This window comes from Oratosquilla oratoria, chromosome 6 (genome assembly GCF_046742065.1).
Source record: "Oratosquilla oratoria isolate Oo_2021 chromosome 6, ASM4674206v1, whole genome shotgun sequence".
Taxonomy (NCBI): Eukaryota; Metazoa; Arthropoda; class Malacostraca; order Stomatopoda; family Squillidae; genus Oratosquilla; species Oratosquilla oratoria.
The window spans coordinates 43,474,397-43,488,000 of NC_134782.1; the positions used below are offsets into that span (position 1 = coordinate 43,474,397).

The 13,604-nt window shown below is 39.2% G+C and overlaps 1 protein-coding gene across 1 annotated transcript in view; it reads left to right on the forward strand.

Moving 5' to 3' along the window:
- Positions 1-13,604, forward strand: part of LOC143026003 (photosystem I biogenesis protein BtpA-like) — a 50,731-nt gene that overhangs the window by 19,401 nt on the left and 17,726 nt on the right. Inside the window, exons 4-5 of the mRNA XM_076185990.1 lie at positions 6,344-6,426; positions 11,547-11,687. Coding sequence (XP_076042105.1) covers positions 6,344-6,426; positions 11,547-11,687 — 224 coding nt within the window. The remainder of the gene's footprint in view (positions 1-6,343; positions 6,427-11,546; positions 11,688-13,604) is intronic.

The following is a 13,604-nucleotide window of genomic DNA, read 5'->3' on the forward strand; positions in this document are numbered from 1 at the left end:
AGATCTTTAGGCTCTTCCCAAATCCTGGATTGATCTTCAAGGTCTGAAAACACCAACATACTCGCATAAGTTTCTCTTAGACGATACCTATCGTTAGTGTGGTTGATTATTTCCAGAATTGTCATTTTCCATGTTTCTTCATCACTTAAAAGTCCTAAAGCTTTGACAGCTTCTCGGTAAGAGGGATGCATCACACCTTCAATTGTTCGAAGATCTTCATACGAAGTAGGCCCTGGTTTATGTGTTAGGAGAAGTCTCAAATAGAACAGTTCTACTGTCTTGGTGGTCACGGCGGGAATGCGTCCTAGTGAAAAAGTAGGCCCTTGACGTTCTTCCCAGCATGAACACTTGGCGTTATAAACGAAATGGTGAGGCAACTCATGATAAAGCAAAGAGGCAGCAAAAGTATTCCTTGAACACAACTTGAAAAAGGCAGTTAGTTGAGTGTCTTTACGGACTCTTCTTTCTAGCTCCCTTTCAGATGTACGTTCATCGTAAAATATTTCGTTTTCGCCCTCCAAGTGCAAGTCTAATGTCATCACCGGCGGATAACTTTTATGTATTTCAAATTTAAATATCTTCCACGTTGCCTCGTTTGCGTTTATGAATCTTGCTTCCTGGAAGTTTTTTACTTCGTTTACCGTTTCACCATCAATAGACTTGCCAAAAAGGATTCTATCACAGCCTTTGTTAACATATTTTGTAATATATGCAATACATTTAATTGAATTTGAACATTCAACGTTTATGTGGGCGTTGTACTTCAACCAAAGGTACGGATTGTAAGGTACGACCCACGAAATATCGATAACTTTTTCCTCTTTTTTAATTGTCACTTTGAATGAATTTCCTCCTTCTCCGATTGACCTTCGCTTATATTCAGGGTATCCGTTGTTGCCAAATAATAAGTCACTTCGGCAAGTCTTGGGGAAATTTTTTCCACATTTTCCAGAGCTTGCATTTTTTCCTTGGCAACACGGTTGTGATTCGTCGTACCCCTTACATGGACCATGAATCATACATCTTGTAACAACATCGTATAATCTGGGTTCTTCATTCTTATCGGGGATTTCAGCTGAAATTAACTGAGAAACCGTATCAGCGGTAACACGTTCGTCCATCCACAATAAAATGTGCGCATGGGGAAGTCCACGTTTCTGCCATTCTATACTGTATAAGTTGGCTTTAACTTGACCAAAAATCTTACCGTGGGTTAAATCTTTCATCAGACTATCAACTTTTAACTTGAAAATCCTGCTAACCAAATCAGGACGATCTCCTAGGCACCGCGTTGACGCGGAACCTGTATCGTTCATCGCTTCACGTAATTCAGGCCACTTTGGGTTCATAGTAAAGGTTATGAAATAATCAGGAGAGCCATAGTAGGTAACATAAGCAAGAGCATCTTGTTGTCGTTCTTTCATATACTGAGGACCTCCAATGAAAGAAGCGGGCAGAACTACCCTTTGTCCAGTATCACTGCCTTTATTTGTACAGTTTAGTATGTCTGCTCTTTCTTTACGAATTTGGGATTGGTTCAGTTCGAAATACGTTAACTTATTAGATTCCATTTTCACGTAATTATCAACCACAAATTGTTGAAACAGCCTCCTACTTTTAGTTATGTGATTGAAAACACCCTCTCTTTCCATATAAAGAGACGAATAAAACATAGCTGGGGACAAACGATTATTTTTCATCTCCTTGGTCGTCCCGGGTTTACACTGTTTAGTCATCGTATAAGAGTAACCGATATCACCATTCGGAATCAAAAGTGGATACTGGAATGCATCATAAAAAAAGTTGTTGTGGCTTAATATTTTGATAGCGTATTGCGAATTTGTTAAAGGAGAACTTATCACTATTTGCAACGGATCTTTGTTTGAGTCAAAGTTAACAATCCCCCCAACTTGTGCCGAAGAAGTGGGTAGGTGATAAACTCCTTTATGTTCTCGTGTATTGATTCCGTCTGCTGCCTTCAACGTTATAGACGCGCTAGGTATAGTGTCTGATTCTCTTAAATGTTCTTCTATCAACCTACGGCAAGTCTCGAGCTCCTTCAACATGCCTGATAGGCAAGCATTATGCTCGGTTAAATAGTCAAATAACAAAGACACTATCTTTTGGTTTTCAAGGATCTCATTCTTCTCTCTTGCTCGGCGCTCTGTAGTTGAACGGCGTCTTGTAGTCGAATCTTCATTCATCAAATTTTGCATGCGTAACTTCACTTGCTGTTGTTTGTCATGGTAAAAGTAAAGGTCCAAAAACGCTCTTTGTGGCTTCCAAAACGGTCTGTCTTTTCTCGCGATTAGTTCAGGTTTGAGTAGCCCAATTCTATGGTATATTTTCCCTTGGATCTTGTAACAAATAGAAGCGTCTCGGCTGTTCTGAAGTGTGCTGGAAGTGTTAAATGATGTAAAACTAAATAGCGCGTTAAACCCGGTTAAATTTTCAAGATAACGTTTGGATAAAGAGGAAGTCGCATCATATATACTTTGAAGATCCTTTTTCAGTTCCGAAAACATAATCTTTGGTGTTTGTCCTGCGTTCGTTTCTCCATAGAAACGACTGACAAAGTTTACACTTAAACGCTCCAATTTTTCCAACCGAATGGGGCGGCACTTCAGCTTCACGTAAAGACCCTTTGTACTTGATAGAGATTCTTTCGAACGATTCTACAAATGTTTTTACCCTACTGTTCATTTCCGTGCGTTTTTGCCGTGTAACGTTTAAATAATCGGTTGCCTCCTGTGTCAACACTTGACTGGTCAAATTTTTCCTATAATAATTCTTCAATTCATCTCGTGTCCTTTCCAATTGTTCCTTTTTATCCTTCTTCAAAATCTCTCTTTGCTTTCTTTTAGTTTTCTTCAAAATTTCACGTTCCTCTCTTTTCTTTCTGTTAGCTTCTTTCAATTGGAGACGTTGTTTCTTCATGGCAATGCGCTCCTCACGTAATATATATTTGCGTTCTTGAATTGTCTGCTCTAAATGGTCAATTTCTAGTTCTATTTGCGTCTTTGGAGGGATCGTATTTTTACTTGGAACAACTTTAGAGTTGTTTTCAATTTGTTTAACTTTCTTATCCAAGGCACTCTTAATGTCATACTTTTTTAGCTTGTCTATTCTTCTTTGAGTTTTAAAACTTCTTTGAAGGTAATACTTCTGATAGTCCCGGTGATCCGATTTACCTCCACTTTTCGTAAAATTTTTATAGCCTGCGTAGTAATGTTTTTCAAATGCCTGGGATCTTTCGTCTGAAATTTCTCCATCAAACATTTCAAGGGTCTCGAATGTCTCATCGGTATAATTTAATTTGGGATCCTCCTTTAATCTGACGTTGAACAACAAAAATGTACGATGAAATTACTTTATTGATTCCTTGATAGAGAAATCCTTGCAAGTTTGATACAACGTTGGAAATTTAGCGGCATGTTCTCGTTTTAAAAACACAACTTGCTTTTTGTTTTTCGACAGCTGCTGTTTTGTTATTTTTTTCGTTTCTGTAACCCATTTCCAAAAATGGCGGTTTCTTCGTTTCACTACTGCTGAAGTTTCAGGCATCTTTCACAGGTTGAATGTACACGTGCCCTTGAGGTCAGCGTGTCCGCATTCTGCCAGGTTCTGACGGATTGGGAAAACCGATCGGGTCACAGATTTTTAGTAATAGAGATTTAATGTTGTTTGTATTATTTTTCTTGAGGCGTACGTTCTCGGTTAATTCCAGTTTTGTTATATCGCCCCACAGTATTCGAGTTCATCGTTCTTACCGCCACCACGTATAACGGGTAAAATTTGTCGGAAATCTCCAGCACAAACAAAAACTTTTCCTCCCATAAACATATAATTTTCAAGAATATCCCTCAACGTTATATCGAGTGCGGTCAACGTATTCTTGTTTGCCATTACGACTTCGTCCCACACAATTAAAGACGCCATCTCTAACAACTTTGCAAGTTCACTTCTCTTCTTGATTGCGCATGCATACATACATACATACATACATACATACATACAAACATACATGCATACATACATACATGCATACATACATACATACATACATACATACATACATACATACATATATCTATGTTCTAAAAAAGAATTTGTTGTCGAAATGGTCGGACTGGCAGTTCCGCCGAAAAGAGGACATCGCCGGGTTTAGTTGTCATAGTAATATGGCTGCGTAACGTCTTCTAGGAATAAACGCTGGCCTCTGTTTGGCCAAGAGAGTGGTACCGTCAAGGAAACGGAGACGACTCGACAACGGAGACGACTGATTGGCTAAGAGCGAGACGTTCGTAAGCCCCCGGGGAAGCCTCTGGAAACACCCGGGGAGGCCTTTGGGAGACCCTGGATAGTCACTCGGGTACCTCTGAGAATCCCTGTAAGGATTCTATGTGAAACCTTCAAGGAACTCCTGAGAAACCCATTAAGAACCCCCTGGAACATCAAGGGGAGCACTTGTGGAGCCCTTGAGGTGCACTCTGGAAACTCCTGGGGAGTCCCTGTGGAACCCCTTGGAATCTCTCAGGGGAGCCCCTGGTACTAATAAAAGAATTCCTGTAATCGGACCGGAGACCGGAAATCCCTCAAGGGGACACGTCCCCTCCGGCCCCGGTTGTGTGAGTCGTCCCTTGATATCACGTCGGGCCCTGCCAAAAAAAAATCGAATAAACCTTTACTCTCGGACAGGGGTCAGCATGTCCGCATTTTGCCGGGTTCTGACGGATTGGGAAAATCGATCGGGCCACAGATTTTTAGTAATACTGATACTGAAACAAACTACAGACAGTTTCGTTTTAGCTTTGAACCTGCAATGACAGTGGTGAAATAGGACAGTCTCTCGTCGAGGTGACGTTTAGTTAATATAACTCCCGAAAGAGGGTGTTGTAGTCAGGTGTTTGACACGAGTTAATGAACGGCCACAATGGAATTTGTACCATACCTAAAGTGAAGCAACAAAGCCAACATAAAAATTCAAACTAGGATGCTGTGTACATGGGCAAATATCATGAATATTGATCATGTTTCATGGTGTTTAGGCCTATTTAAACATGAAAAATAAGATTCGATAGATACCTAGCTGTACCAAATTCAGAGGCTCCTCAACTTACGTTTTAGTTACGTCCCGAACGGCCGAACGTAAGTTGTTACTGTACTATACATCCATAAATTCTATTACCGTATCTTATAAAACACCCCTAAATAATTAATTATACACATAACATTGTAAAATAATAACATTAATTTCAAATAAATTAAATTCAAGCAACATAAATTGAGATGGTGGAGGAGGAGGAGGCAAGGCACGTTCAGTCTGTCGTTTGTGCCATGTATACAATGGACGCAGCGTCAAGCATAAGTATCGTTTGAACTACGGAGAGCGCGCTAAACTAAAAAATTCACCCAAAACAATTTTTTTTACATTTTTTTTTTTAGTCAGTTCAAACGTAAAATAAAAAAAACTTAAAACGAATGAACATAAGTAGAGGAGCGTCTGTATTTATATACGGTAGCCCATGCTGGCGTATTCTTTCATGTCACCATGGCTGTTCTTCTTGTTCTCACGGAACGTCACGGAGAAGTGTGCCGTCCCGACTGTGACGGCCAATAATCGTCACGTTGTTGTGAAAAAAATTACACACACAGCCGCAGAATTTTTATCATAGGCCGTAGATAATGCGCACCACAGGATAACGCGCACCCCCCAGTTTTAGGCCCTTCCAACGGAAAAAAGTCGTGCACTATACGCCGGAAAATACGGTAACTATACTAATGCAACACAGGCAAAATTTCAGTGTTTCTCCTTATAGCAGTAGCATGCAGAGGCCTGGTGATGCCTGGGGCCAACTTCTTGATTATATGTCCCAAAGATTCAAGTATAAGGCTTTTTACTCATGAATATTATGAGAAAGGAAGATATTTTGAATATGTAAACACAGATGAAACATAAGATAAACACTTTATTCAATTTAGATATAAATCAACAAAATTTTGAGTTCTTTTCCCCAAATGATCTGATTGGATGCCTCCCCCCCCTATTTGATGTCCAGGGCCACCACCCCTTTGTATGCCCACCCTTTGCACCCCACTGCCTTAGTGAGGTATGTGGGAAGATTTGGGAACTGCTGCAAAGCACTGTAGGACTGCATTTATTGTTATTTGTTGATTTTTTAAAGGTTCTATGATATTGTGGCTTATTCTAAATAATGTAACAACAGTGACTCAGCTTTCCTTGTATCATCTAAATTAGTGCTGAGAAAATGGTTAGATATATCATGTTTATCTATATGTAGTAAAAGATATTTACTGTTTTCTTATATTTATTGCTCACAAGGAACACCACGCAGTCATCACAGTATACAGGAGCTGATAGATTTAGCAAGTCAAGAGGCAGAACTATATGCAGCAGCTGGGGTGGTAAGGAAAGCATAATTTTTTGTATTAAGTAGTATATACCATATTAATGATGATGAAGAAAGAAGGAAGCTCACCATCAAGATTTCAATTTGATTCCTGGCTACTTTTATATAAAAGACTTTATTTTATAGGATGAGCTGAAGTATTACAAAAATGCCTATTACCTGGCAGTGTTCAGGTTCAGAAATGTCCAGTTAATAGACTTGTACAGTTGAAAAAACACTACCTATGCACTTAGAAGCAGTACTAGCACAAATATAAAATCACTCAATCAGTCCCTTGCCCTAGGTCTTGTGCATGAGACCCATGGCTCCTAGGTAATGGGCAACTGCCACTGGATTGTTTATCGAAAAAACGGTGTGAGGATGGAACCTTTATTAGTATGACATTTTGGATGTTACAACTCTATCAAGTACATCCATAACTCAAGGAAGAAAAATTATAGGGTGTCCGGGATAAATTTGACACTTTTGGAAAGGAAAGAAAAATGTCATCTTGGCCAAAAATTTATGTATTCTCAAAATTCAAAGTGCATCTTTTAGAGGATCTTTTGCATAATACAGCTCACACAAAGCTACCCTGAGCCTCCACCATGGCTTCCAGGTGGGACCTGAACCTGCAGCATGCAGCCTTCATGGTGTCCTTTTGTATACGTCACCATACCCATGGTGACGAATACCACACTCACCTCACCCGACTCCTTGGCGCCAGTCCATCCGTTCAATTGCTGAATAGACATTTTAACAGCTCAGCACTTTGACGTCCGACCGACCACCATTGGCGTGCAACACACATGCGAACGCACACAGGGATGCCATCAAACGACACACACATAACACACGGAAACACACATATTAACAGCCACCCCCTGGATATATATCTTGTGCAAGAATTATATTAGATAACAGTTTGTAACCCCAGAATAATACTGTTGCTACATGCTCATGGTGACACGTACAACAATTAAATTTGATAAGTGTGTATAAGACCTCACCAAAGTCCTGACCTCATCACTTCCGGAGAACAAAAAGTCCGTGGTTATGTCCAGGACCAGTCAGTCGGTGATAGACGCTCTTGCTGTTACAATGTGTACGTAGTTATTAGAAAAAGATGTATCTAACAATTTATAAAGACCAGTGTTTAACTAATAAAGACAGAAAACCAAAGTGCGGTTTATAATCCCAAGGAGACATACGAGTGAGTAAGTTAGTGATTGGAGATTACCAGGAGCAGGACATGCAGGCCTGTGAATAGAACCGTCGTGACGAACCAATCAATCGAGTAGATAAACTTTGAGAGACGCCTGAACACCAGTTTGATCCTGGCAATCAGCTCATCTTTGGTGTTGCTGGTGGTATGATTGGTGTCTTTTTCAACTGTGTCCCACACATGGGGTTGCAATTAGGTGAGTTGGGGGGCCAGATGTTGGGACTGGTAAAATCATTGAAGTTCTTAGACAGCCACTTCTGGGCTTTTCTGGTGAAGTCATAGAATTTCTCAGACAGCCACATATATGGTCTTCCTGCAGCCACCCTCCCCACCCAGCACTTGACAACAGTGGACAGCAACTCAATACAGCTATCTGAAGTGAGTCTGAGTCCCTCTTCAAAGATGTGGGATGGCATGATGTGGCCTTCATTGGAAACGCACCCAAAGACCTTTGATTACATGGATGAAGAAATGGTAAAAAAAATATTAGTTACATTGATAAGATCAAAATTGGAGTATGCTGTGACATTATGGACACCCAGTACTAAAAAGAACTTAAAGAAATTAGAAAGAATTCAAAGAGCAATGACAAAGATGGCACCAACACTCTCCAAATTGACATATGAACAAAGATTGGACAAACTCGAACTCCCTCTCTTCCTCTCCTAATCCTCTCAATCAAGACCCTCCTGTAAGCCATCCCAACTACACTTAACAAGCTGATCCCTTTGAAACTACTACACTCACACTTGTCCCTTTTCCATTGTAAAGTGGAACTATACAGGCCAGTCCTCTGGCCCTCTCTTAAACAAACATTAAATAACCTCACCAGCCAGTCCACCATCACTGTACCTCCTTTTTTCAGACATTCTGCATGGCATCCATCCAACCCAGGTGCCTTACCTGCTCTCATCATCTTAACAGCTGCCTTCACTTCATCTTTCCTTATTTCTCCTCCATTTTCCTCACTCATCATGGTCATTTTCTTAGTGCCTCCCACTGCAACTTCCTTTCCCATTTCACATTTAACAACTCCCTAAAATACTCTGCCCACCTTCCTCTCACTGCCTTCTCTTCTATAATCATCTCTCCATCTGCACCTTTTACCTTTTCTCTACTTGATTTGCCTCCTCTTCCTCCCTTAATTTCTTTCCAAATTTTTTTTTATTACTTTCAAAATTTTCTGTCATACTCTTACCCCATTTCACCTCTGCTCTCCTCTTTGCCTCCTTTATCTTATGCTTTACTTCTCTTCTCAGTACTTTGTACCTCTCATATGATTCCCTTGTCTTAATTTGTAACCAATCTATGAAAGCCTGCTTCTCTTCTACACCCTTCTTTGCTGGTGTAGGCATCTTGATTATATTTATTTTGTAATTGTAGCTGAGTGACCCCCCATATTCTGTGAACTGGCCTGATCTTATTTTTCGGGGTTATTAATATTCAGAGTGAAAGAGAACGAGTAATACAGCTGTAACTTTATATTTTATAATGCAAGTATTGTGATGCATCATTGTACATCAGGCAGCTGATGCTGCCCGCGAGAATTTGACTTGTATTGAAGAGGTTAAATATGGTCTTCTGCAAGTACTTCCTATTTCCAGTACTTTATAGATTTTGATATTGAACTTTATATCCCGTTCTTACCTCCAGTTCGCTGGCTGAGCGGGTTAGGGCGTTGTTACTTGCGGCAAAGGTCGAGGGGATGGTGGTTCGAATCCTGCCACCAGCGAAGTTGAACCAAGGGCATGGTTCATTAAATTCCACGCTACAAAGCCCTCAAAGCCCTCTGTAAGGGACACCGTCCTAGCCTTCTGATAGGGGGGAGTTTGTGATGTTAAACCATATCACTTCCATGCCAAAATATTGTCTCGATCTTTCTGCAGAAGCCTACAGTCCTCTTCATTTTTCAATCTTCTCAGGATATTTGCATCATCAACAAATATGTTACTATAGTTTTTTTTTACCTTCCATGATATCATTGAAACATTATTAGTGCAAGAACCTTGTGTAATTTACTCATTACTGCTCTCCATCTTGACATTTTATCTTTTACTACTGTTCTCATGTATCTTCTCTTCAAAAAAAAATAACTCATCTATTCATGTACTTTGCCTTTGAGCCCCCAATATGCTCCAATTTCTACATAAGTCAACTCTGAGGTATTTTAAAAAGCTTAAAAAGTTTAATGTACATGATCTGAGAAGTACTGTAAAAAAATTAAAGGTTTAATACACATCTTCCAGATCTGAATCCAAACTGTCAGTCAGAAAGTTCATCTCTTCAAGAAAGTCGGTCCATTGATCACACTCCTTTCACATAATTTCACTATTGTGTTGATCAGTGATATCAGCCTATAATTTAGTGGTGTCACCTTACTACCTTTTTGAATTGGTACTACATTAGTCCTTTTCCAATGAAATGGCACAATGCCTTCTTTTAATGAACATGTAATAAGACTGAGAACTTTGTCTGCCAGTTGTTCATTACATTCTTTAAGTATCTAGTTTGAGGTCCTGTCATGTTCTGAAGCTTTTGTCATATCCAGTGATCCAAAAATATTAAGCACTTCCCTCTCTTCTACTTTCATAACCTCAAAAAGTCTCCCATCCCATCCACATATATATATATATATATATATATATATATATATATATATATATATATATATATATATATATATATATATATATATATATATATATTTTTTTTTTTAAGATGGTCACTGATTTTACATCTGAAGTTCACAATATTAGTTGTTACCAGGTCTGAGGACCAAGCTTCCTTTGCTCACATGAGTGACTGTCAACCCCAAAATTCACAATTCATAATCAGCAAGGGGGAGATGAAAACACATGATGGTAGCCTTTCAACACTGACAAGCCATCCTTGTCAATCTGTATTTTCCATAATTTTTTGTACAGCCTATCGCAAGAAAATATGTGTTGACACAATGTATTTACATACATACATACATACCAAGGGCTTTTTCCCCTATACAAGGGAGGTAGCCAAAGTCAAAGGCATAAATCCACTCCCACCCATTTCATCCCCACATAATGATACTCCACTCCCATTAACCATCCCTCCCTTCCTCTTTTCTTGACTCCTCCTGGATGATGGGTCATCCCTGCATCTCGCCCACTACCCAGGGTCAGAAACAATGCAGCAAGACACATAACATCCACAGCAAGCCCACTTCATTTAATTGGTGATCCCCCTTCGGCATCCCCTCATGCAGAAAAAGAGAAGGTAGGGAGAAATCCCGACGGGCTGCATCAAAATATCATTCACACACACCCTCACCCCCTATCCCTTCCATGTATCACAGCATCATCCATACACAACCATTCTCCATTCACCCCTATCTCCTGTCTTCTCCCTTTCTTCCTCAACAGACATCCCCCTCTTTCTCAATGTCCCTTTTACCCCATCCATCCATCTCATCCTTGGTTGCCCCAAAGGCATTTACTTGTTTCTCTCAATCTACATCCTACCTCCACCTCCATTCCTCGCTTTCCTGCCACATTTCACCCCAAATATTTAATGTAATCCACTTCCTCCAGTCTTTCTCTCTTAATACTTCCAATTTGCTGCCATTTTAATAAATATTTTATCATTATTACTTTAGTGTGAAAGATGTTAACTAAAGAAAGTATGAATGCAATTTTAAGGCATAAATAATCAAGCATCATTATAGAATATATAAAGGAAGTGAAAGATAAACTTGTGAAATCCAACATATTACATTCAGAAATAAGGGCAAAGGAACAAGTTTTATTCCTTTGAAAATTCATAATTCAAGATTTTGTAAATTAGGTTAGCCTGAACATTGTTCTGTTTTATTTGGTATCTATAAGCTATTTTGATTGTAACCTTGTGATTTTCATTGGTGTCTTTATGTACTGCAGGATGGAATTTTGGTGGAGAACAAGTATGACATTCCCTATCTTCAAGGTGCAGAATTGGGACCTGAGGTGACAGCAACTATGGCACGTGTTTGCAGTGCTGTCAAACAAATTATCCCTTCTTCTTTGCCTTGTGGAGTGCAGGTTTGTACCATTTCTCATTGTCATCATATTTTTGTTTTTTAGGTACATTTTCTCTGTCTATTGGAGTCCCTGCCAAAACACCAATGCAACATCAGTAACAAACACTTCTCAAAAACATGTTTTAAGTCCACAACTCCAGAAAATAGAAAAGTAACTCAAATAATAGAGAAAATCAAGCTAGACACAGATGCCACCCCTCCTTTCAATAAAGATGTTGAAAAGTTGATAAAAAACTTAAAAACTCACAATCCACATTAGATCTTATATATCCATTGAAAACACCTCAGCCAAATGCAATAAAGGCCTTGAACAATACTTTCAGACCATTCTGGTTACATAAGAACATAATGAAGATTGCAAGAGACCATAAGGTGCACACTAGGCAGTCCAGTGTCCATTATCACATGTCATACCTATCATTAACCACTTCAATACAAGTCGAATTCTTGTGCACAGGATCAGCTGCCATACGTACGCTGCATCACACTACACGCATTATAAAATATAAAGTCGCTGCTGTATTATTCATTCTCTTTTATTCTGAGTAATAGTAAACACAGAAAAGTAATCAAACCAGTTCACAGAATGTGGGGGTAACTCATGTACAACTACAAAAATTATATAATAAAGACGCCAATGTCGGCATCCATATTTACCCACTTGTGCCTCATGATGCCTCTGTAGGTGTCATCATATCGAAGTGCTTAAAGTTGTCTAACCTTTTCTTAAAACAACTGATATTTTCAGTGTTCATTACATGGTTTCTAAGTCTATTCCATTCATTCACCAGTTCTTGCCTATTTCTTTCTTAAACCTAAATTTGTTCAATTTAAATCCATTATTGTAAGTTCCATCCTGTTGTCTTAATACGATGACTCTGTCTGTACCCCCCTTGTTAACCTTTTGAATATGATGATGCCTATGTATGCATTATGAGCCACGAGTGGGGTATATGAAAATGCTGGTGTCAGCTTCCTGATTATATTTATTTTGTTTAAGCTGAGTGACCCCTGTTTTCTGTGAACAGGCTTGGTCCCATTTTCTGTGACATTATATTTATTCAGGGTGAAAGAGAATGAGTGTAACAGTAGTAACTTTATATTTTGCAATGTGTGTATTGTGATGCATCATTGTACATCAGGCACCTGGATGTGTGCACGAATATTTGACTTGTATTGAAGAGGTCAAAACCCTTGATCCACTTGAACACCTCTATTAAATCACCCCACACTATGTTTTTCCAGGGTCTAAATTAAGGTGCCTAAGCCTGTCCCCATAAGGTAAATTTCTGAGCCCATATATCATTTTGGTCATTCTCTTCCTTGCTGATTGCAGTGAATTAACTATTCTTTATGATGGAGATCAAAACTGTATAGCATAGTCAAGGATGTGTCTAATAAATGCCAGATTAAGTTTGATAACTACCTCTGCACTTTTATTCTTAATAATGGTCCTAGTAATGAAATCTAATGCTATGTTAGCTCTATTCCTGGTGCTAATGCACTGTTTCTTGGGTTTAAGATCAGGACTAACTAGCACTCCCAAGTCCTTCTTGGACTCAATTTTCTCTGAAAAAGTGTTATTTAAGGTATATCTACTTTCTGGGTTGTGTAAACCTATGTTTAACACACTGCACTTTGAGATATTTAAGTCCATTTGCCATTTCATCAACCATATGAACAATTCATTAAGCTCTTCCAGCAGTATCTCGGTGTCTTTTGGCTTAATTTGGCATCCTATTTTAGTGTTTCTCAGCAAACTTACTAACATCACTACTAATCCTGGGGAACTCCATTAGTAACTTCCAATTGTTACCAGGTGTCAGCTCTATGTTTAATTTAATACATTGGGCTGCACCTCCTGACATGGGTGATGGGTATTGAAAATGTGCATTCTCCTCTCTGTCCATCTTGTCCC